This window comes from Sus scrofa, chromosome 12 (assembly GCF_000003025.6).
Source record: "Sus scrofa isolate TJ Tabasco breed Duroc chromosome 12, Sscrofa11.1, whole genome shotgun sequence".
Lineage (NCBI taxonomy): Eukaryota > Metazoa > Chordata > Mammalia > Artiodactyla > Suidae > Sus > Sus scrofa.
The window spans coordinates 17,227,759-17,251,360 of NC_010454.4; the positions used below are offsets into that span (position 1 = coordinate 17,227,759).

A 23,602-nucleotide genomic window follows, 5' to 3' on the forward strand; every position below is an offset into this window, starting at 1 on the left:
GAGGGAACTTTGGTCAGTCAAGAGGACACTGTTCCTGACTTTGGGGTTGGCATATATATTTGGAAATGTATGGCTTTTCCACCAATGAGATTATACTTTTTGGCTTTGGAAACCTTTTCACTTTTGTACATAGGGATGTATTGCATTCTTTTTACCTGCCACATAGTATTTCATGGTTAGATGCACTGTATCATTTAACTTTTCCTCTGTTGGGCTTTTGGGTTGCTCCTGGTTATTAGAAATAGGGCTGTGGCAAGTAACATTGGGCATACCTCTCTGAATACAAATGCAAGGATTTGGGTAAATACCAAGCTGTGGAATTCCTGGGTCCAGGGGTGCTCACAACAGAATTGCAATTGGTGCCACCAAAGTGCTCTCCAATAAAGGATGCATCGAATCACCTTCCCATCCACAGTACATGTGACAGCCTTCTTTTCAGCAACACCACTTCCAATGCTGGGTCTTATTAATCTTTTTTTTTTTTTTTCATCTTTTTAGGGCTGCACCTGGAGCGTATGGAGATTCCCAGGCTGGGGTCAAATCAGAGCTGAGGCTGCTGGCCTACACCACAGCTCATGGCAACCCCGGATCCTTAACTCACTGAGCGAGGCCAGGGATCAGACCCATGTCTTCATGGATCCTAGTTGGGTTTATTAATCGCTGAGCCACGAAGGGAACTCCTTATTAATCTTTATAATTCTTGCCACTCGGGCAGATAGTAATATCTCTTTGTTGTCTTCTGTTATAGTTGTTACAGTAGTTGTTATTTATCTTTTTATTTATTTTAGGCTTCTGTTAATGCTAACAGAAAAGTTGTAAAAATACAGTTCTCATAGTTCCTTCACCCAGCTTCACCTAATGTCAGCATCTTACATAACCATATACAGTAAGTGTATGTGGTTAAGACGCGAACACTGGTACAGTGTTATTAACCAAACTGCAGACTTTATTCAGATGTTACCAATTTTCCCACTCGAGTAGCAGTTGTTTGCAGTTTTGTTTCCCTAATTATTAGAAAGATCAAACATCTTTTCATATTATTTTCGTCCATCTGTGTTTCTTCTGAAAAATGCCGGTTCAAATTCTTTGCCCAGTTTTTCCCCGCTTGGATTGCTCGTCTTTTTTCTAAAGACTTGCAGAGGCGCCTTATTTAAGAACCCTTCCAGGCTCACACAACTAATTAGTGTAGAGAACTCAGGTTTAACCTGATTGCCTGTTTCCACTGCAAACACCCTGACCTCAGTTCCTGACTCTTAGTTGCTTCCTTTCTCCCCTGGTCCATGCTCTGTGGTCCCCAGCTGGGAGACCACATTCTTATCAGCCTCTCTCAGAGCATAGCGGGGCCAGGGCTGCTCATCTGCTCATTTCATTCATCATTGCTGGGCTAATGACATTAGAGACCATCTGAATGGGCCTTTTCTGGACACCAGCTTTCTGGAAAGTCTCATCTCCTTTAGCCCTGAGGCAGGCTACCGAGAACGCTGGCTGCTGAGGCCTAAGAATGTGCCATTTGGCTGATTGTCCCCTCCTTAATTGCTGTCCTGGCAACTGTAAAACCTCCTGCACTGGCAGAACGGAAGCTGCAGAAGGGAGAGCATGTGCATCTTGGGAGCGCTGGGGGCCCCGCAGTTCCCAGAACCCCACCCAGGGCGCTCCGAGCCCCTCTCTGGTCACTCATCCTCCAGCTGCAGCGCACAGCTCAGGAAATTGACAGGAGATGGTGAGCAGGGGTGGACCCTGCCATGGGGCAGGGATGCAAAGGCAGCACCCGTCTTGGCTGCTCTGGTTCCACCCAACCATCGGTTCCTTGAGAAGAGGGGCTGTGCCTTGTTTCTTTGGTTTTCTTCTCCCGCTGGCTCTGCAGTGAGGCTAACCAGAAATTTTGTCATTTGTAGTTACTCTAGATAAGGAAGGAGATGAGATTGAAGACACTGTTGGTCCCTCGTCTGGTCCCAAACATTTGGCCGGAATAGTGGTGTAGCGTGTTGAATGGTGCCCTCTTTCCCAAATATCAAGCCAGAACCTGTGAATGTGATCTCATTTGGAAAAAGTGTCTTTGATGATTGAGAAATGATTAAGAAACTCAAGACAAAGTCATCCTGGGTTAGTGAGATGGTCTCTAAATCTAATGACAAGTGTCCTCATTGGGTAGAGGCAGCAGGGATTGGAGACACACAGAGAAGAGAAGGCCCCGTGAATGTGGAGGCAGAAATTGGAGGAGTTCCCATCGTGGCTCAGTGGTTAACAAATCCCACTGGGAACCATGAGGTTGCAGGTTCAATCTCTGGCCTCACTCAGTGGGTTTAGGATCCGGCATTGCCAAGAGCTGTGGTGTAGGTTGCAGACACAGCTTGGATCCCGTGTTGCTGTGGCTCTGGCGTAGGCCAGCGGCTACAGCTCCGATTAGACCCCTAGCCTGGGAACCTCCATATGCCACAGATGCGGCCTCAGAAAAGACAAAAGAAAAGAAAAGAAATTGGAGTTATTTGGCCACAAGCCAAGGAAGGCCTGGGGTCACCAAGAGCTGGAAGAGGGAAGGAAGCCTTCTCCCTTAGAGCCTTTAGAGGGAGCATGGCCCTGGTGACACCTGAATTTCAGACTTCCATTTTCCAGACCCTGAGGAAATAAGCTTCTGTTGTTTTAAGCTGCCTGGTTTGCTGTAATTTGTCCTAGCAGTCACGGGAAGCTAATACAAGGGGCAGCCAACTAAGTCATTAAAACCCATAATCCTTGAAGGGACCACAGACATCATCTGCCCCGTTGTTGCCTAAATAGGGAATTGAGGACCTGGGAGAGCTGAGATGCCTCTGACCTGCATAAACAAACATCATCGTGTTTTACTTATACATAAAGGGTTTTGTTTTGTTTTGTTTTTTTGTTTTTTATCTTTTTAGGGCCGCACCCGCAGGTGTGGAAGTTCCCAGGCTAGGGGTCGAATCAGAGTTGTAGCTGCTGGCCTATACCACAGCCACAGCAACACCAGTTCCAAGCCAAGTCTGTGACCTATACCACAGCTCACGGCAATGCCCGATCCTTAACCCACTGAGCGAGGCCAGGGATCGAACCTGTGTCCTCATGGATGCTAGCCAGATTTGTTTCTGCTGAGCCACAATGGGAACTCCTATACATAAGGGTTTGTGTGGTAGTATCTCTTAGCCAGCCCCACAGGTGACAGGTGGAGAACAAGGTGCTTGCCCTTCAGCACAAAAAGAAGATGGGAATTTTCTCTGTGGAAAACAGAGGATGGGGTGGGGGGCTCAGAATTTGCATTTCTAACAAGTTCCCAGGTGAGCCTGATGCCGCTGGATCAGGATCACTCCTTGAGAACCCTTGCTCTAAAGCAGTGCTTCTTAACACGGAATCCTCTAGGGATCGTATTATAATTCAGATTCTGACAACCTTTTGTACTGTCTTGACCCTGTTCTCCCCGCTGTCCATCTCCAGCTAAAGTTAATTGGATCAGGGGTTGATCTTGAGTCAAGGGCCCATGGACTCACCAACAGCCAATGATAAAGCTCCAACCACATAGAGTAAATCTAAGCCCAGTTGTCTCCTTCTCTTGAGAATGGGAATGACGTCTGAACAGAGACCATTGCCCACTGGTGGTGATCCTTGGTGATCCTGAGGAACGTGCTGCAGATTGGGGCCAGCACCACAAAAAGCCAAGAGCAAAATGAGTGTGCAAAGGCAGCTGGCTCAGGAGGGGAGGAGAGGAAGCGGATGCAGAGCCTGTGCAGCCTGGAGAGGCAGAGGATGCCTTTGCTTTCTGACAGCTCTCTAATTCCCAATTCCCAGGAGCCCCAACTGGGCTGTTTGCCCTCATGTTCCGAGAAGCCCCGTGTCCTTCCAGTCAGCTCCTCTTTTTGCTTGAGAGACTTTGGACAGGTTCTTGTTCCTTGAAGCCAAAGGGCCTTAATTAATCAGACTGTACCAATCTACACCCTCATCCACTGGCTCCTGATGGTGAAACCTTCTGAGTCAGGAACTACATCCTGTTAATGTTTCTGTCCAGGACCTTGGACAGGGCCCTGCACAGGCGGCACGTGAATCTCTTGACATACGTGCACAGGTATCGGGGAAGATGGAAGCGCATTCCAAGTGAGTGGCAGGTGGAGCAGAGGCATGGAGCTGGGTGAGCATATGTGGAGGGCCACTCACACAGGCTGGCTGGGGCTAAGGAGGCCGCTTGGCTAGTAGGAAAGGCTGATTATGGACAGCGTTAAACACCAGGCAGAGGAGCTGGCATTGGCTTCACAGTAGGGAAGCATCCAGGGTTCTTCAGCCAGAAGGACATGACCAACAATAGTTGTGCTCTTTTTAAAAAATGTTTTTCCTTTTATGGCCACACCTGGAGCATGTGGAAGTTCCCAGGCTAGGGGTCAAACTGGAGCTGCAGCTGCAGGCCTATTCCACAGCCATGGCAACATCCGATCTGAGCCACATCTATGACACACACTGCAGCTTGCGGCCAATGCTAGATCCTTAACCCACTGAGTGAGGCCAGGGATCAAACCCACATCCTCATAGACACTATGTCAGGTTCTTAACCCCCTGAGCCACAACAGAAACTCCCAGTCGTGTTCTTTTTCTTGGCAGGAGCCCTAATGGCTCAGGTAAGAGGTAGCATCTTGAAATATACCTGTGAAAAATGAGAAGAAGAGGGAGTTCCTGTTGTGGCTCAGTGGAAACAAATCTGACTAGTATCCATGAGGACACAGGTTTGATCCCTGGCCTCGCTCAGTGGGCTAAGGATCCAGCGTTGCCATGAGCTGTGGTGTGGGTCACAGACATGGCTCGGATCTGGCATTGCTGTGGTAGTGGCAGCTGCAGCTCCGATTCGACCCCTGGCCTGGGAACCTCCTTATGCCTCGGGTGTGGCCCTAAAAAGACAAAGAAAGAAAGAAAGAAGAAGAAAATGGATCCCAGAAATTTTCCTAGTGTAAAATCAATAGGCAATGGTAGCTGATTAGATACTGTGTGAAGCCCCAGAACAGACAGTATTCTATTGATAAACCAGAATTCCACCCCTAGCCTCACTATTAATGATAGACATTAATGGAAAGAGATGCTGTGTTTCTTCGTGGCATATCAGCAAAGATGCTGCTGAGGGTGTGGTAAAATCATCACTTCTGTGTTTTACAACACACACAGGCTAAATCGACACACGCACGATATGGACAGTAATTTAGCAAAATGTATTATAATCTTTAAAGATTTTCGCACCCCTATTTTCTCAGAAATAAAATTGCAGCTCTTATAGAAATCTCCTAAAACATATAATTTACAGTCAAGGATAGTCTTCAAGGCGCCCTAGGAAACAGCTCAAACATCCAATAAAAAGAATGTGAAATCTATGAAGCTATATTTGCTGTGGAATATTACACAGCCTGTTTCAAATAAAGGTTCAAAGGTTACCTAATACTTAGAGCAAAATACTAAAGTATATATCCATTTTGATTATAACTACGTAAGTTAAACATACAAACAAAAACCAATGAATTGGGGGAAAAATGACTGGAAATATACCAAAAGTTTAATAGTAATTGTGCTTTTTTCCTACTTTTCTGTGCTCTCCACTTTTTCTCCAAAGCACAAATAATGATAAAAAGAAGTCCCTAAGAGTTCCCATTGTAGTTCAGTGTGTTACCAACCCGACTGGTATCCATAAGCATGCAGTTTTTTTTTTTTTTTTTTTTGCTATTTCTTTGGGCCGCCTTCGCGGCCTATGGAGGTTCCCAGGCTAGGGGTCCAATCGGAGCTGTAGCCGCTGGCCTACACCAGAGCCACAGCAACGCGGGATCCAAGCTGCGTCTGCAACCTACACCACAGCTCACGGCAACACCGGATCGTTAACCCACTGAGCAAGGGCAGGGACCGAACCCGCAAACTCTTGGTTCCTAGTCGGATTCATTAACCACTGCACCACGACAGGAACTCCAGCATGCAGTTTTGATCCCTGGCCTCCCTCAGTGGGTTAAGGATCTAGCATTGCTGTGAGCTATGGTGTAGTTCACAGACTTGGCTCAGATCTGGTGTTGCTGTAGCTGTGGGTAGGCCAGCAGCTACAGCTCTGATTCCAGTTCAACCCCTAGCCTGGGAACTTCCATATGCTGCATTATGGCCCTGAAAAGCAAGCAAGCAAAAAAAAAAAAAAAAACAAGTTCCTAAAGTTTTACAAATCAGAACTCCCATTATGGCTTAGCTTTAACAAACCGGACTAATATTCATGAGGACAAGGGTTTGATCCCTGGCCTCACTCAGTAGGTTAAAAATTTGGTGTTGCTATGAGCTGTGGTATATAGGTCGCAGACACAGCTTGGATCTTGCATTGCTGTGGCTGTGGTATAGGCCAGCAGCCACAGCTCTGATTTGACCCCTAGCCTGGGAACTTCCATATGCCGAAGTGAGGCCCTAAAAAAAAAAAAAACAAACAAACAGTAGAGCATTAGGACTTTTTCTGTTCTGCTGTGTCTTTGTCTCGTCTGCTCTGTGAGACATTTAATTCTCAAGCGCAGTGCTGGGCACAGAGGCGGCCTGGGCCAGGGATGTCTGTTGATCAGTGTGTTGAGTTCCTGCAGCTGCTATAACCAATTATCCCAAACTTGGTGGCTTAAAACAACAGACATCCATTCTCTCAAAGTTCTGGAAACTTCAAATCTGAAATCAGTCTTCCAGACCAGAAATCAAGGAGTCTGCTGGCCAGCGCTCCTTCCGGAGGCTCCAGGAGAGAATCTGTTTTTCGCTTCTCCCCGCTGGCTGCCGGCAGACCTTGGCTAGTGGCCTCGGCACTCCCGGTCCACGTCACTTCCGTCTTCTCATTGCCTTCTCCACTTCTGTATATAATCCTCCTCTGCCTCCCTCTTGTAAGGCCCCTTGTGATGACATTTAGGATAATACAAGATAATTTCTCTACCTCAAGATCCTTAATCACATCGGTAAAGTCTTTTTTCTCCTCTTCCATATAAGGTAACGCTCACAGGGTCTAGGGATTAGGATGTGGCTATCTTTGGCGGGGCGGCGAGTGGGGGAAATGACACTATGTAATTTATCACAACCAGCTTTAAGGATTAAGTGAGGTCAATTGAGACCAGACCCACCCTCAGTTCACACTCTTGCGGCTGCAGCAGGGGGTGCCGGGTAGATCACCTGGGCTGTGATGGATGAGGATTCCCAGGAGAGCTGCCTCTTTTGCCCAAGTTCTCTTCATTGTCTGGGTCAGAAACGCAGGCAGTGGCCAGGCTTTGCCCTGGATGGTTTATAAGGGGCTGAGGATTTTGCCCAGAGAGGTTCTCTTCTCTCTGGATTCAAGGGCCTCCTGCCTTTTTTTTTTTTTTTTTTTTTTTGGCCACACCTGTGACATATGGACGTTCCCAGCCAGGGACTGAATCCGAGCCACAGCTGTAGCAACACAGGATCCTTTAAACCACTGCTTGGGGCCAAGGATCAAACCCAAGCCTCTGCAGCAACCTGAGCCACGGCAGTCAGATTCTTAACCCACTGCACCACAGCAGGAACTTTTATTTTTCAAGGGCTTCCTGCTTTAAGAAAATCAAATATGTGGAGGGAAATTGGGACCTGGTGAAACAAGCCCTGAAAGGTAAGCGTTTGCATTCCAGAAAGGGTCTCCTGTTTACGAAGGGTTCCTGGGTTAGGCTCCAGGTTCTTAGTTGCCTTGGCCTTGTCACTGGCTTGCTGTGTGACCTCGGGCAGTTGGCTTTCCCTGTCCTCAGTTCTGGAGAGTTCTGGGAGGTCTCTGGGAGCTCTGCCAACACCCTCACCTGGACCTCATGTACCATCTTTCTCTTAATCTTTGGTACCATTCAAGTCTTTAAGAGGCTGGGGAAGCTATTTAAAGGCCTTTCTCAGAACAACTCCTCAGAGTTTCAGCAGCCCAAGGTTCTCCCAGCAGAACCTCAGTTTTCCTTTCGGGCTTTTCCTTCCTGGGGTCTCTCTGAGACCTTGTCCCATGATTGTAGGTGGCCTCAGGAGTGAGATGTGAAATCAGTGATGGGCAGGGATTTTCACTGTGCTGTGTGTGGGAAGGAGCATCTGCAGGCCTACAAGGAAGACAGGTACTGGGGGTGGGGGAGGGGCAGGAGGCTCGTATGTGGAGCAATTACCAGAGTGCTGGAGGTCTCGAAACGCAGAATTTGTTATTCGCGATAAGGTCACTTACTCATGGTGACCTGTTTCTATGGCATGGAGCATGGATCCTTCAAGCCCTGGGATGTTTAGTGATGCTGCATTGCGGCTGCTTCATTTCATAAAATATCAAAATACTCTCAGACCCTTCTCCAGGACACCTCTGCATCTTCATAACCAGCTTCTGAGAGTTAACCCCGAGCTCAGTAGTGGCTTCAGAGCTTTGATGATGGCTCATTTATCATAAGTTTCTGGACTATCACCCCTGGCTCTAATTATTCCAAAGTTCCCTAATGGATCCCTCAGGGTGTGAGCCTACCTGCTCTTATCTTACTGATCAGCAGGTGGCAGCACAGGAGCACACAAAGTTCAGGGTTGCAGGAAAAAAGGGCACAAAACCTCCCACGTTTCAGCCTAACTGCAGAGGGATCCCTCTCCCGGCTTTGGGGTGGTGCCCCTGCTCACTGCCAGGCACCCACCCTCACACCACATCCCACTGGGCGTGGCCGGGTATCCTCATCCCGAGGGAAGAGGATGACTCCACCTCTGGGAGCTCAACCCGGGGGAACTGGAAGCTGATTTGGGAAAGATGGTGTTTGGAGGTGTGCCAAGTGCTGTCCCGGAAACTTTGCTCTGGAAACCTGGGCACCATGTAATGATATATCTAGCCCATCATTAGTGCTCAGCATATGTTAGCTGTGTATACACATACCTCACCTCATTTAATCTTTACAACAAACCCACAACGTAAGCCTTTGCATGTGAAAGTTCCCAGGACAGGGATCAAACCTGTGCCACAGCAGCAACCTGAGCCCCTGCAGTGACAATGCTGAATCCTTAACCTCCTGAACCACAACGGAACTCCTGCAGCCCATTTTACAGACAAGGTTACTGAGGCACAGAGGGGTGGTCTCAGTTGTCCAGCATCACACAGCAAATAAAGAGTGATGCTGGGTTTTGAATCCAAGACTTAGTGACTTAAAGTCCAGCTGTGTCCTCCTGTGCTTGCTAAGGAGATGCTTGATACCAGATCACAAACCTTCCTTATCATCTTACACGCACAGTTGCTTCTCAATGAGAATGGAGGGCTGAACCTACTGAGGGCATAGAGCAAAGGAATGAGTAGACCCAGGATTTTCCTGTAAGTTTTGCAGAGGGGAGGGGTGTTGAGGATGGGAGCTGATCCTAGCAGCTGGGCTGGGAAGCAGAAGACCAGAGTTATGTTCTATTTCTGCTTCCCATTGCTGTGTGACATTTGGCAGATTCTGACCCCCTCTGGGCTTTCCTTTCCTTGTCTCTCAAGTCCTTGTTGGTTCTTACTGTCCAGGGAAGCCAGAAGCTCTAGTACCAAACTTCTCCTTAACTAAAAAAATCCTAGGCTGTGACTGTTCAGCTCATGGGGTTCTTACTGGGATGAATGAGGCTACAAAGAAATATACTGGGGGGGCCTGGGCACAGCACAGCCACAGGGACATTCCTGCCCTGCTCCCATCTTAGCTTTCACCTGTCACAGGTTGGGCTCTGCAGTTGCTGAGGGCAAAAGGAGATAAGGAGGAAACAGATGAGGATGGGGGGGCCACCAGACCATCCCTGCCAGCCCAGCCGGCTCCCTGTTAGAGGCCTGTGTCAGGGGAAGATGGACAGGCCCTAGTCCCACTCTCTTGGTGTGTCATCAGCCTCCTCTGGGTGCCGTATGGATGCATGCATGTTTCTACATGCATGTACTGTGTGTCTGTGTGTGTACATGCACACGTGCAGCACCCTGTGTCCCTTTGGCCCTCAGTGGGGACTGCCAGCTCTGGACCCCTCTGACAGGTGACAATTTGGTCCAGCCACCTGGATCTCACCCAGTCCCTGGGACGCGGACTTGGCCAAGAGAGGCAGGTCCTGCAGCTAAAAGAGGATCCTGGCTCTGGGGTCAGGGCCGGGCGGAGGAGGCTGGGCCATCAAAGAGCAGCCTCAGCCGCAGCCACAGCTGCAGCCCTGCAAGGTTTCTGGAGCCCAGACTTAGCTCCGTACCTGGATGGTTTTGTACTTGCCACAACCCCCTGAGATAGGCAGTGTCGTTCCCCCCATTTTATAGATAAGACGTTCTCTCTTTTTTTTTTTTTTTTTTTACATCCTTGTAGCTTATTTATTGATGTTCTTTTTTTTTTTTTTTTTTTTTTTTTTTTGTCTTTCGTCTTTTTGTTGTTGTTGTTGCTATTTCTTGGGCCGCTCCTGCGGCATATGGAGGTTCCCAGGCTAGGGGTCCAAGCAGAGCTGTAGCCACCGGCCTACGCCAGAGCCACAGCAACGCGGGATCCGAGCCGCGTCTGCAACCTACACCACAGCTCACGGCAACGCTGGATCGTTAACCCACTGAGCAAGGGCAGGGATCGAACCCGCAACCTCATGGTTCCTAGTCGGATTCGTTAACCACTGCGCCACGACGGGAACTCCGATAAGACGTTCTCTGAATGGTCGCTTCTGTTGGGTGGAACAGTGAGGACAGAGTCGGCCTCATTTCTCCCTGCATCTGTCTGGACGTGGCTGGGGGCTGGGGATGGGGGCTTCCCTCCTCAGACTTCCCCTTGCGAATCCTCTCCTCGGAGGCAGGCGTCAGGCCCGAGCAGGAACTCTGTTCCCGGGTCCTCAGAGCCCCCCCTGACAGCACCGTCCTGGGAGAGAGGAGTTCCCTTGTCCCTCCACCTAGGTGATGAGGGGACCTCGAGGCCTCAGCCCTGTCCAGCCCTCCCCCTCGGGCCTGGCGGAGGAGGTGGCCCACCCTTGGCAGGCCCAGTGACGCAGGTCAGCAGTGGGGAGGCCGCCCTGGTTGGGGATGAGCCAGAGCCTGCGGAGGCCCCTCTGTCCGGGCCAGATGGTTGCTGGCTCCAGTGGGAGGGGCTGCCAACACCTCCAGTCAGTGTCCTGGCCCGGGTTCCTTACTGCTGAGTCCAGCCTGGGCCCTGAGGGGCTGTGTGCCGTGGGGGCTGCACTTTGTCCTCACTGAATGGGGCTTTCTTTGAGATGCCCTTACCTGCATTGCAACCCCATCTGACTGGCTCCCTTCCCCACCCCCACCCCACCCCTCTGCCCAGGGCCCAGCCAGATCCTTCAGAGTCTCATCTCTACACTGACCAAGGCCCTGCAGGACCCAAGGGAGGTGGCCTGGGCAGTGGGGTCTTCCCTCCTGGTGTCCCCTTTTCCTGTGCAATTCAGGCTGGATTCATTCATTCATTCATTCCTCCAACCAGTATAAATCAAGACTCTGCTATGTACCTGGCCTCTTCTCCCCAGATGAACAAGACAAAGTGGTCCCTGCCTTCATAAACCAATGTGACTGTTGGAGACAAAAAAACTAATGAACAGGGTGTAGGGTGACACATCTGAGGCTGGGGGCTGCTTTAGGAAAGGTCATCAGGGAAGGCTTCCCTGAGGAGGAGGCGTTTGAACTGGGGCTGGAAAAACAAGAAACCAGCCAGACCCAGTTCTGGGGGTGGGAGGACGGAAAGCTCCAGGTAGGGGACCCAGCGTGTGGGGAAGCCCTGCGTGGGGAAGATGTGTGTGATGGGGCTGGTGTGTGCTTGCTGGTGGTGTCAGGACAGGAAGGCTGGGCGTGGAGGAGAGAAGGCGACATCAGGGCCAGAACTCAAAGGCTCATAGGAAGTGGATTTGATTCTGAAAGGCTTTCTCGAAGGGGAGTGATATAAAGAGTTAAAATTCATAGTGCTTTCCCAACACGCCTGGTGTCTCTTGTCTTACATAAGTCGACACTGTCAAACCTCCCCAAATGCCCCCAGCAGGTCCCATTAGTATCCCATTCTACAGGTGAGGAAACGCATTCAGAGGTTAAGTCGTCAGTGACGAACTACAGGTCATTGGTGGAGCTGGAATTTCCGGTAGGATCCTGGGTCTAGAACTCTAACCCCTGTACCACACTGCCCCCGGGGTAAGATTCCCTCGCCTCCCATACAGCCTCCGGTGAAAGACTGTCCCCCTGCCCCAGGCTTGTTTGCTTTGCTTAAGCAACATATAAGCATACCATAAGGCTTAAGAAACTGGGGGGTCCTCCAGAGGGTCGTCTTGTCCATGCCACTGCCTCCAGACGGACATGGTATTAAAATTCTCATTTTGAAGAGGAGACTACTGAGGCACAAAGCAGTTAAGAGACTGGTCCAGAGCCAGTGAAGGAAGCCTGGGAACTCGAGCCATGTTCTCTTGAATTCTTCTGCTCCAGCCCCAACCTCTCCATCCCCACTTTGAGACAATTCTCAAGTTGTTTCTTGTCTGCTCTCCTTCCCCTACCCTTCCCCCAGCTGGACAGCAGCCTCCCTCTGTGCCCTCCACAGAGTGGTGTACACAGCAGGTGCATACTTGATGTCTTTGGATGCAAGCAGGCACACACTGAGCATGGTGTTTCTGTCCAGGACGCCTAGAGCAGGGCTGCTTAGCAGGAAGGGTGGATGTGAACTGATGCTTGACGGCTGCCTAGGAATGTTTCGGTGAGCCCAGGAGCTGGGCTGGGGTGTTTCTGTCTGGGATGGGACGGATAGCTCAGCCCGAGGCAACAGCATGTGCAGCGAGAGAGGGTGAGGACATGGCATGGTCATGGAATGGAAAGGGTTCAGCTGGATCTCAGCATGAGGAAAAGAGGGGCAATGAGGCTGGGGCAGGGCCAGTGAGGATGGGGCCTGTCCCTGCATGGACTTATTCTGTGGTTGCTGCTTTCTTACTGTCTTAACAAAGAGGCTCCATTGGGTAGATACGGAATATCTTTAATGCCCCGATTTCGTGCAGCCATGTGTGGCTTTGCTCTGCATTAGTCTAGAGGCACCTGTTCAAGGGGCCCTGGTTCACAAGGGAGCCTGGGTTGATATGCTTTTCTTTACCTTCAAGCCCTTCCTCTTGTGGAGCCCCATCCAGGGCAGGCTGGCATCGTGGGCCTGGGCCTGGCTGTGGCCCGGGTCCGAGGGCAGCGACACCCGTGGTGACAGTGGTATCAGCATGGCCATTGGCATCAGCGGTACCAGGTCCTCAGAGGCCCCAGGGGGGACACGGGGCAGCTCATCAGGGTCCAGGTTGGCATCGCTCCAGCCCTCGGAGCTGTCACTGTGGCTGTGTGAACTGGTGGCTTCATCCTCAGATATGGTGATGATCTTAACCGTGTCCTCCCTGAGGTTGCTGTGTAGGCCCCCTGCCAGGTGGTCGGTGGCCACCTCAAATTCACTGGCTCCACATCCTCCTGCTGCATCCTCCTGCTTCCTCTCAGAGCCAACTGAAGGGGCACCACAGAGCCCTGGTACAGGCTGGGCAGGGGTCTTGGCTCTGCCCTGGCCAGTCCAAAAGAGAGTGAGCTCTTGGCGGCAGGCAGCCACAGCCAGGCTGGTGAGCAGGGTGCTGGACACCAGGTAGAGCAGGGCAGGCTGGCCCATCTGCATGAGGGCCATGGCAACAAAGGTGACCAGCAAGCCCACAGCATAGGCCGCGGTGCAGGCCATGAAGTAGACCTGCCCTGAATGGGTTTGCACGTCAAAGCGGTGACAGTAGGCCACCAGGAAGCCGGGGACCACAATGTCACCAAAGCCAAGGATGGAAAAGGGCTGGTCACACAGGGTCAAGGCCGAGAAACTCAGCCGGGGCACCTTGAGCACCATGGGCAGCCTCTCGTGGCTCAAGGAGTCCGCTGGGCCCGAGGCTACCTCCACCATGATGCTCTCGCCGGTCCTGGTGAGAAGGGGAGTGACAAAGACAAAGAAGACATCAAAAGCCAGCAGGGCCAGTAGGAAGGAGGCGCAGCTCTTGAGGGTGGGCAGGCGGACCCGCCGCAGGACGAAAAGGCAATAGGCCACGCCCAGCATGTCTTGCAGGAGCCACGCCCAGCGGTCCTCATTGCGGTAAGCCACCCAGAGGATGGTCACCACCAGGCACAGGCCGGCCAGCAGCAGCAGGGGCAACTGCAGGCAGGCCCGGCGGCCGGGCAGGAGCCACTGGTATTGCTGCAGGGGCAGGTGGTGCACCACGGGGGCCAGGCAGCCGTAGAGGCCGGTGCCGGCGCCGAGGGCGAAGATGGCGATCATGACGTAGACAAAGCAGTCGTAGAAGAAGTAGAGCAACAGCATGATGGAGCAGGACGTGGTGACCACGGCCCCTGTCATGGCCAACGTGAAGTCCACCGGTGCATCCTCGTCTTCTTCCTCGTGCCCGCGCTGGGCGGCCACTGATCCCTGTGGATGGTGACCGCCAGGCCCCCCTCCGCCTCGGGCTCGGCGCCGCTGCAGCCGGTCAGCCTCGGTCAGGCCGGCCCAGTAGCCGCCCGCGGCCACGGTGCCTACAGCCAGGATGAAGATGACCACCATGTTGTAGTCAAGGCTGGGCTCTGGGGGTGCGTACAGGGCCACGCGGACCCCGGCGCCGCCGTGGGTGTGGCTGAGGATGTCAAGCATGTCGGCGTAGCGGAGCACGGCTACCGGGATGGTGAGGTCCGGCAGGGGCTTGTGGGGGTCCTGGGACGCCGGGGTGGTGTCTGAGCACTGTTGGCCGTTGACCCGGCTCACGATGAGCAGCCCGTGGGCACCCTGGCCCTGAGCCAGCCAGCCTTTGGCGTAGAAGCTGCAGTTGCCCCTCATGACCATGGCGGTGGTGCGGCGGAGCGGCCGCTGGCTGGGGGAGCCGGGATGGACCTGGTGGGAGAGGTCCTCGCCTGGGCACCAGGGGGTCCCGGTGCCGTCGTGCAGGGGCAGGAGTGGGGCGTGGTGCAGGTCCCGGGGCAAGGTGATGTAGTCGGAGCGGAAGAGGACACAGTAGTTCTTGCTCCAGTTCTCTGACACCACGTGGATCACACCGTACTCGCCCTGGGCCACAGTGCTGGCCAGGAGGAGGAGGAGGAAACCCAGGCACGCCATCCTCCTCAGGCACCTACCGCTGCTTCCCAGTCCCTGCATGGCAGCTGCTCACAGCCCAGTACCCCCTCCCAGGGGGCTGGGTGTGGCGCTCTGTCACAGAGCAGCTTTGCCTCCTGTCCAGGAAACCAGGGCCACACCTACCTGTCACAAAGCTGTGCAGCCTCTCAGGACCCTGTCCCCCACCCCTTCCTCCGGGGGGAGCGGTCATCTGGATCCCCACTCTCTGACCAGCTCCTGGTGGAACTGGACCGGGTAATTTGAGACAAGAGCTGGGAGGATGGGGTCGGGGGATCCCAGGCAGGGCTCTGGAGCAGTCTTGCCCCTTTACACACTGCGCAACCCCGGGCAGATGCCTCTCTTCTCTGTGCCTGTTTCTTTAGAAGAAGTAAACTAAAGAAGTGAGGACATTAGACCAGAGAGTTTCAAAGACCCCTGGGAGCCCTAATCTCAGTGACATTGTGCACTCTTATTGCGCTTTCATTAGGTGCCAGGCACTTTACCTGTACTCACAGCACCCCTGCAAAGAGTTATTACTATACCCATCCAGCCGGGGGCCACGAATGGTGCTTGTTCCTGTCTTTTTAGGGCCACCCCACGGCATATGGAAGTTCCCAAGTTAGGGGTTGAATCAGAGCTATAGCTGCTGGCCTGTACCACAGCCACAGCAACACAGCATCTGAACTGCATCTTGACCTACACCACAGCCCATGGCAACGCCGGATCCTTAACCCACTAAGCAAGGCCAGGGATCGAACCTGTCTTCCTCATGAATACGAGCTGGGTCCATTACTGCTGAGCCACCACGGGAACTCCGTGTGAGCTGTCCCTAAAATCCATGCCCCTTTGTGCAGGCATGTGCCCACAGTTTCATTCCCAGACTCCCTTGGATTGAGGAATGGCCACATAGCCATTTCTCACTGCTGCAATTGAGCGGAGATGGTGTGAGTCCCTCAGGGACCTGGACAGACTGCGGTGCTCTGTCCCCTTCAGTCTGTGGCATCTCTTCCCCTTTCTCACAAGTCAGCCATGGTCAGGCCATTGGCTGTGGAGAGGAGGATGTCCTAAGGAATGGGGAGAAAGGGAATGAAAGAACCAGGTCCCTGATGTCTGCATGGAGCTGTGGCAAGGGGGTGTCACTGGGCACTGTTAGATACATTATCTTCTTTAAGCCACTGGCTTATTGTGGGTCCCTTTGTTACAGCAGCTTAACTGTACTGAATACCCCCACTTCATGGATGAGTAAACCGAGGCTCAAAGAAGCCCACCCTATAGGCTCCAGCCCCAGCCACATTTCCCAGATCCAGCTCTTACACAGGACACATCCCTTAGGTCTTGCCCTGTCCTAGAACCTGCCTGGGGATGCCTGGCTCTCTATTTGATTTCTGATCTCTCATTTCTGCCCCCAGGCCTCACCATGCTGCTGTCTTATCTGTCAGGCTGTACCTCCACCTGGTAGCTCCTGTTGATAGCTTCCCCCCCCCCCCGCCACCTCCAGGAGAGATAGCTCCCATTCTTCAGTCTTACTTTCTTCATAGCACTTATCTCAGCCTTAGGCTTCTGTGTAGCTGTGTGTTTCTGTGTTCATTTTCTGTCTTCTGTAGCATCAACTCCACGAGGACAGGGACCTTATCTCTTCTACCCACGGCTCTCCAATTCTGGAATGGAAAGTGATGTTTAGGAAATATGTGTAGGATGCATGAGTGAGTGACCCTGTTTTACAGTAGAAAAGGACTGAGGTGCAGGGCAGTGAAGGGACTTTTGCAAGGTGACATGTGAGCGGGAGTGATGAGATTCCAACCCAGGCTGTTGGGTGGTGGAGCCTCTGGCTGAGCCTGCTCTGCTCCGTGGGTGTGCCCAGGGCACTCTGCAGTCAGCCTGCTTATCCCAGAAAAGTGGTACTAGGTGGCAGACGGGTTTATTGAAAAAGTCAGTGAAAGTCGGGAATCATCATTAAAAACTCACCAACCTACTTCACACCTTGTATTAGTTCCTTGGGCTGCCTTCCATAAATGATCACAAACTGGGTGGCTTAAAAGAGCAGAAGTTGGAGTTCCCGTCGTGGCTCAGTAGAAACGAATCTGACTAGTATCCATGAGGACACAGGTTTGATCCCTGGCCTTGCTCAGTGGGTTAAGGATCTGGCGTTGTGGTGAGCTATGGTGTAAGTCACAGCTGCGGCTTGGATCCTGTGTTGCTGTGGCTGTGGCAGAGGCTGGCAGCTACAGCTCCGAATGGACCCCTAGCCTGGGAACTTCCATATGCCATGGATGCAGCCCTACAGTGACGAAAAAAAAAAAAAAAAAAAAAAGGCAGAAGTTTATTAGCCCACAGTCTGGAAGTTAGACATCCACTAAGGGCTGAATGTTTGTGGCTCCCCCAAATTCGTACGTTGAAGCCCGAGTCCCCAACATGATGGGAGGTGGAGGTAAAGCTTTTGGGAAGCAATTATGTCATGAGGGCGGAGCCTCATAACGAGATTAGGAGATTAGTGTTCCTATAAGAAGAGACACAGGAGATAATCTCGTTCTCCACCACATGGGGACACGGCAAGAAGGCAGCTGTCTGCACCCCAGGAAGAGAGCCCTCCCCAAGACCTGAATCTGCCAGCAGCTTGATCTCACCCTTGATCTTGACTTCCCAGCTTCCAGAACTGTGAGAAAGAAATGCTTGTTGTCTAAGCCACCCAGCCCATGGTATTTGTTGCGGCAGTCCAGACTAAGAGTCCCAAATCAAGGTGCCAGCAGAGCCGTGCTCCCTCGGAGTCTCTGGGTAAACCCCTTCCTTACCGATTCCGTTTGTGAGAATGATCTTTGCATTCCTCGGTTGCAGCCACATCACTCCAGTTCCTGCCTCTGCTGTCACATAGCATTCTCCCGTGTATCTCTGCGTCTTTTGTTTTCTTAAAAGGATGCCAGTCATGTTGGTTTAGGGCCCATCCTAATGATCTCATCTTATTTGTATCTGCAAAGGCCCATGTTCCAAATAAGGTCACATTTACAGGTACCAGGGCTTAGAACTCCGACATCACTTGAAGGAACACAATTTGAGCCATAAAACCCATTTTAACTTCCAATGAGTAAGCCTATAGCCACGAACTGTTGAAACTAAGGTCTCTCCTTGGATTACGGGTCCATCCTTGTAGTTCCGAGTCGGCTTCCTTGTGAAATCTACACAGATGAGACGCCAGCTTTGGATTCTTTGAGGTGGAGGCGAGCTTAAGGGACCCCACCAAGTTATTGAGGAGTGGGGCCGTGTAGACGCTGACAATCTCCTCCCACCCAGTGGTTTAATTTGTCTCACCCACACCTGATTTGACAGCTAATAAATATTTTGCATGACTCAGATTGTGTCTTTCAAAGCATTCAACTGCGTTTTCAGAAGAAATAACATCGCTGTTTATTTGTGCATTTCTGTGTCATCCATGAATATAATATTTAATTAGATTACAAACAGTAATCACAACGACAAGTTAACCGTCAGAAATACTTCAGCCAAAGGACAACAGCCTGGTGAGTGGATCTCCAGTCCATGGGGGAAGGGTGGCAGGCAGGGGAGGGGGCTGCCAGCTGTGTCTTTGGTGAGCTCCCTCTGTAGAGGAAGGACCACTGTGTTTGTCAGCGGCCATGAGGGACAGGACACTCGGCTTATGTAGTACTTATGAGAGTGTAGCCATGTCTAGACTGGGTGTACTCTGTGCATCTGAGCACCCAGAGGCTGGGTGCAGCAGGGCTGTGATCATAAAACCCTCTCTGGCCCCCCAGCTATTGATGTTCAGCCGAGACTGGTCCCATCCTCCGCATAGGGAGGCTTGGGTCTTTTAAAAAAAAAACCAAAGACTAAGGCATCTATTGGGGTGGCCATTATAAAAAAATAAAACTGGAGGTCCCGTTGTGGCTCAGTGGTTAACGAACCCAACTAGTATCCACGAGGCCGCGGGTTTGATCCCTGGCCTCGCTTAGGCATGAGCTGTGGTGTAGGCTGCAGACGAGGCTCAGATCCGTGTGGCTGTGGCTGTGGCTGTGGCCGGCGGCTACAGCTTGGATTTGACCCCTCGCTGGGGAACATCCAATATGCTTCAGGTGCGGCCCTAAAAAGGCAAAAAAATAAATAAAAATAAAAGTGCTAAGAAGGGGTTTTGGTGCAGAGGTGGAGAAATGGGGATGCTCACACGTTGCTGGTGGGAAAGTTGCCCATCGTACAGCCGCTGTGGAAAACGGTGGTTCCTTGATGAGTCAGAGAGTTTCCACATGACCCAGCAATTCCACTCGTGGCACACAGACCAAAGGATGGAAAACAGGTGCTCAAACAGAAACCTGTATGTGAAGGTCTGCGGCAGCTCTTCTTCACGGCAACTGGAAATTGATGAACCCAAATGTCCTTCGACAGGTGAATGGATAAAGGAAGCGTGGTGTGCCCTGCAATGGTGTGTCATTCAGCCCCATGAAGGAAGGAAGGTCCGACGCAGGCTACAATGTGGATGAACCTTGAAAACATTAAGCGACTAAAAGAAGCCACACGCAGAAAGACAACTAGTACATGATTCTACTTTTATGAAATATCCAGAAGAGGCAAATCGTAGAGTCAGAAAGCAGGTTGGTGGTGGCCGGAGCCTGGGGAAAGGAGAAAATGGGGAGTGACTGCCTAATGAGTCTGGGGTTTCTTAGGGTGATGAAGAAGTTCTGCCACTTGGATTGTGGTGATGGCTGCACAACAGTGTGAGTGTATTTAATATGCTGAATTGTACACTTTAACATGGTTGAAATGGTAAATTCTATGTTGTGTGTATTTTTTTTTGCTTTATTATTATTATTATTATTATTATTTTGCTTTTCAGGGCCGCAGGTGCAGCATATGGAAACTCCCAGGCTAGGGGTTGAATCAGAGCTGCAGCTGCGGGCCTGCTCCACAGCCATAGCAATGCCAGATCTGAGCTGCATCTGCCACCTGCATCACAGCTCACTGCAAGGCCAGATTCTTAACCCACTGAAGGGAGGCCAGGGATCAAACCCGTGTCCTCATGGATCCTAGTTGGGTTTGTTAACCACTGAGCTACAATGGGAACACCTCACAACTTTTAAAAGAACAGAACAAGGACCAACTCCAGTCCCCTCCAGGGACACTACTGTGCTCAGGCCAAGTCTCGTAATTCTTCTGGATCCCATCAGACCAGCACTGTCCTGGTGGGGGGGGGTTCAGAAACATGGGCCCCCAAAGAGAGCCTGCTCCTTCCTCCCCCACCCCAGCTCCTGGTGGCCTGGGCTCAAATAATTCTCTGGAGTCTCATTTCCTCTGAGGCTCTTCCTGGGACCCGGCTCACAGAAGGCTTTGGATGTCTGTCTGCTCCTTCTTAGATACCCCCAACCCCCCTTAGCCCCTGGCCCCCAGCTCTGGAATTTCTCTCTGTAGCTGCTTGGAGCCCTGGCAGCGCCCTGCAGGATGCCCTGGTAGGTGCAGTCATATGAGTGGCCAATGTCCACTCCCCAGGCTGTACTTCTGCTCCAAGACTCTGTAGCCCCCACCCTTCCCCAAACTCCCAATTGCACCCCTTTTCTTGAGGGGTGCATCTCCCATTCTCTCCCCACTGCCCCCTTAGCTGTGGCCTGGGCTCTCAGGATTGCTGCCCAGGGCAGGCCAGGGGCAATGTCTCTGCTTTCCATTGAGGACCTAGGTGGCACTTGGAACATAACCTTTATCCACTCAGGGCAGAGAGGATGGCAGGCCCTGGGAAGCATGTCTCAACCCAGTGGGGCTTCTCAGGAAGGTGGGGAGGGTGCCCAGCTCACCTGGACCGTTCACTGCCCTTGCTTCCTGGCCCAGCACTGTCCTTGTTGCATGTTCCAGAGATGGTACAGACGCTGAGAAGAGACTGGACCATCCTGGGCTCCCTCCCCGCCACAACCCCAGTAATGAAGGCAAGAGAGGTAGGAGCAGAATGGCCAGTCCCACCTCTACACCCCCTCACCAGGAGCCCTTAGAGGGGCAGAAGGAGTGGGTGGCAGTTTGATGGCCAATGGTGGTCCCTGGAGTTATGTCCAAATAATGATGACATTGGTGTTTCTGATACACTGAGGGCTCTGAAAACTATACTTGATCCAGGCCTCTCTTGACTCTGAACCTTCCCAGAAGGTTCTGCAAGTGTTGGCGGGCTTTAAAAGGTGGGGAATAGGTGATGCTCTGAAATGGAGCAGGGACAGGGCTGGGGATGCTGGGAGGCTGGCAGCCTATGGCCGTGTGGAGGCTGGGCTGGGTTCAGGGAGTGAGTCACCTGAGGCCCATGCTTTGCAAGAGCCAACTCCTCCTGCGTCGTTTCATCAATGAACCCTGGGCACCCCAAAATTGGAGAAACCGAAGAATTTCCTTAGGAAGGGGATTGGAAGGGGCAGTGGGGCAGGGAGGGGACCTCTGCAGGGAAGTCCTCTCCGTAGCTATTAAATGCTGTGAGGCGGAGTGAGGCTGACCTGGGTTCACATCCAGCCAGGCCACAGCTGGGTGCTCCCGGTCATGTCTCTTAACCTCTCTGGGCATCACTTTCCCCGTCTGTAATATGGGGTAACAGCACCTGCCACATAGGGTGGTATGAAAAGAAGATCAGTATGTGAGGGGCTAAGCATCCAGGGCTCCCATGTACGCTCAGTGATGCTACTGCTGACAGTGAAATGCAGGAAGCACCCTCTTAGGACCAAGGGTGGGCAGGTTAACCTGAAGTCAGGGTGCTGGATGAGATGAACCTGAGAGACCCCTGAGCTGGAGGCCAGTGGCACCCTCACATGGGCTGGGCAGGACGTGGGTGGGTGTAGGGAGACTCACAGAAGCTTCTGGTGACCTGGGCTGTACTGTTTGCAGTTACGCATCATTTTTAAGGAATGGAGGGATGCAGGATGTTGAGAAGGTGGGGAAGGGGGTGCTGGAAATACAGAACCCTTACTGCTCCTGCCCAGCTGGGCTCAGCAATCAGATACTGGCTGGGCCACCTGTGGGCCAGTCCCATCTTTACCCAGTCCTCGTCCCTAACCAGACAGTCTGAAACCCTGAGTTCTCCTCACTGTCCCCTCCCACCAGAGCCACGTTATCAGTCCTGGCCTCCCCAAACCGGAGCCCAATGACTCTAGTCAACTGCTGGGGTGGAAAGAGACCTGGATTTGAAGTCAGAGACCTCTGATCTCAGGGGAGTCACTAACCTTCAGTTTTCTCCACTGTACAATGGGCTGGTTCCATTCCTACTTCCATGAATGCGATAAAGGATTTCGTGCATTGCTTTGCAACCTACAGATGCCCACAATTAATTATTATCTGGATTCCCAAACCTCCCTCCCTCCTTGATCTGCACCCCTTGCCCCAAGTTTGGGTCCCATCCTGGGCCCCATCAACAGCAGAGGGACGAGGAGGCCTGGAGGGGAAGCTGAGGACCCCCAAACAAGGGCTATGCTGTCACCTTCAGAGAGGTAGGGAGTCTGTACTGAAAACCCACACCCCACCGGGTGGTTTTTCCGCCATGGGCTGTCTGTGCCCATGAGGGAGGGTCCCGAGGAGCAAAGAGCTCAGGTGGGGGGAGTTGCAGGGAATTGCAGCCCCTGGGTGTGGCCCGAAGAAAAATTTTTCCCAGCTTAAGAGAGGGGTCTGTCCCACAGTGACCCCCACCCCACAGCTGCCTAGCCCTTCCCAGCTGCAGGATGGTGACATGTGTATCTATTGGCCCATCACACTCCCACAGCCCCAAGGGACCTCCCTTCCCACTCACCCACTAGCTAAAGCTCAGGGCAGAAGGGCCTCAAGAACCCCACTGGGAGCCCAGGCTTGGAGCTGGTGAAGGGTTACGCTCGCTTCTGTGGGAGGGACCATGGTTCTTGGCAGCCCCACTGGTACCCCAGCAGCCCCTCTGCCCTAACAGTCTCTGGACACCAGGAATCCCAAGGTCCCCCCCCGCCAGGGGCCTCCAGCAGCTTCTGTGGTGACCACCAGCCTGGCCTTGGATGTCCTCCCACGACCTGCCAGAGCCAGCAGCTCTGAGCTCTGCAGCTGGCTGCCTGTGTACAACTGGGGGTGCTGCTCACCTCTCCCCATCACGCAAGGCTGTGCGCACGGCAAGCGTGTGAAGGATGCCCATCACCCATAACAGCCAGGAGGCACAATCAGGGAAGGGGAGTTGCCCCAGCCTGGCCCCTTGGCCTCTCTGCCACCCCCTCATAGAGCGCCCCCAGCCCCTCTCAGGCTCCCCCAGCCTTGCCATGCCCCTGCCTCCACATCCCGACATTGTCCACACACAGCCTTGCTTTCTCACTTCTGCCTCATTGGATGAAGAGTAGCATTAAGAAAGACCACTTGAGGGAGTTCCCATTGTGGCTCAGTGGGTGAAGAACCTGACTAGTATCTAGGAGGACATGAGTTCGATCCCTGGCCCTGCTCAGTGGGTTAAGGATCTGGCGTTGCTGTGAGTTGTGGTATAGCTACAGACACACCTTGGGACTGGTGTTGCTGTGGCTGTGGTGTAGGCCAGCAGCGGTAGCTCTGATTTGCCCCTAGCCTGGGAACTTCCATATACCACAGGTGCGGCCCTAAAAATCAAGGAAAAAAAAAAA

At 52.4% G+C, this 23,602-nt stretch overlaps 1 protein-coding gene and 1 long non-coding RNA gene across 2 annotated transcripts in view; one reads left to right on the forward strand and one right to left on the reverse strand.

Annotated features, from left to right (window-relative positions):
• The window catches only part of LOC102167583, a 35,902-nt gene extending 16,107 nt beyond the window's left edge, over positions 1-19,795 (forward strand). The window contains exon 4 of the long non-coding RNA XR_002337070.1: positions 19,413-19,795. This is a non-coding gene — a long non-coding RNA (uncharacterized LOC102167583). The remainder of the gene's footprint in view (positions 1-19,412) is intronic.
• Positions 10,581-17,302, reverse strand: SPPL2C (signal peptide peptidase like 2C). The gene has a single exon (XM_003482966.4). The coding sequence runs from the start codon at positions 15,063-15,065 to the stop codon at positions 12,978-12,980; it is 2,088 nt and encodes a 695-aa protein (XP_003483014.2). The 5' UTR covers positions 15,066-17,302; the 3' UTR covers positions 10,581-12,977.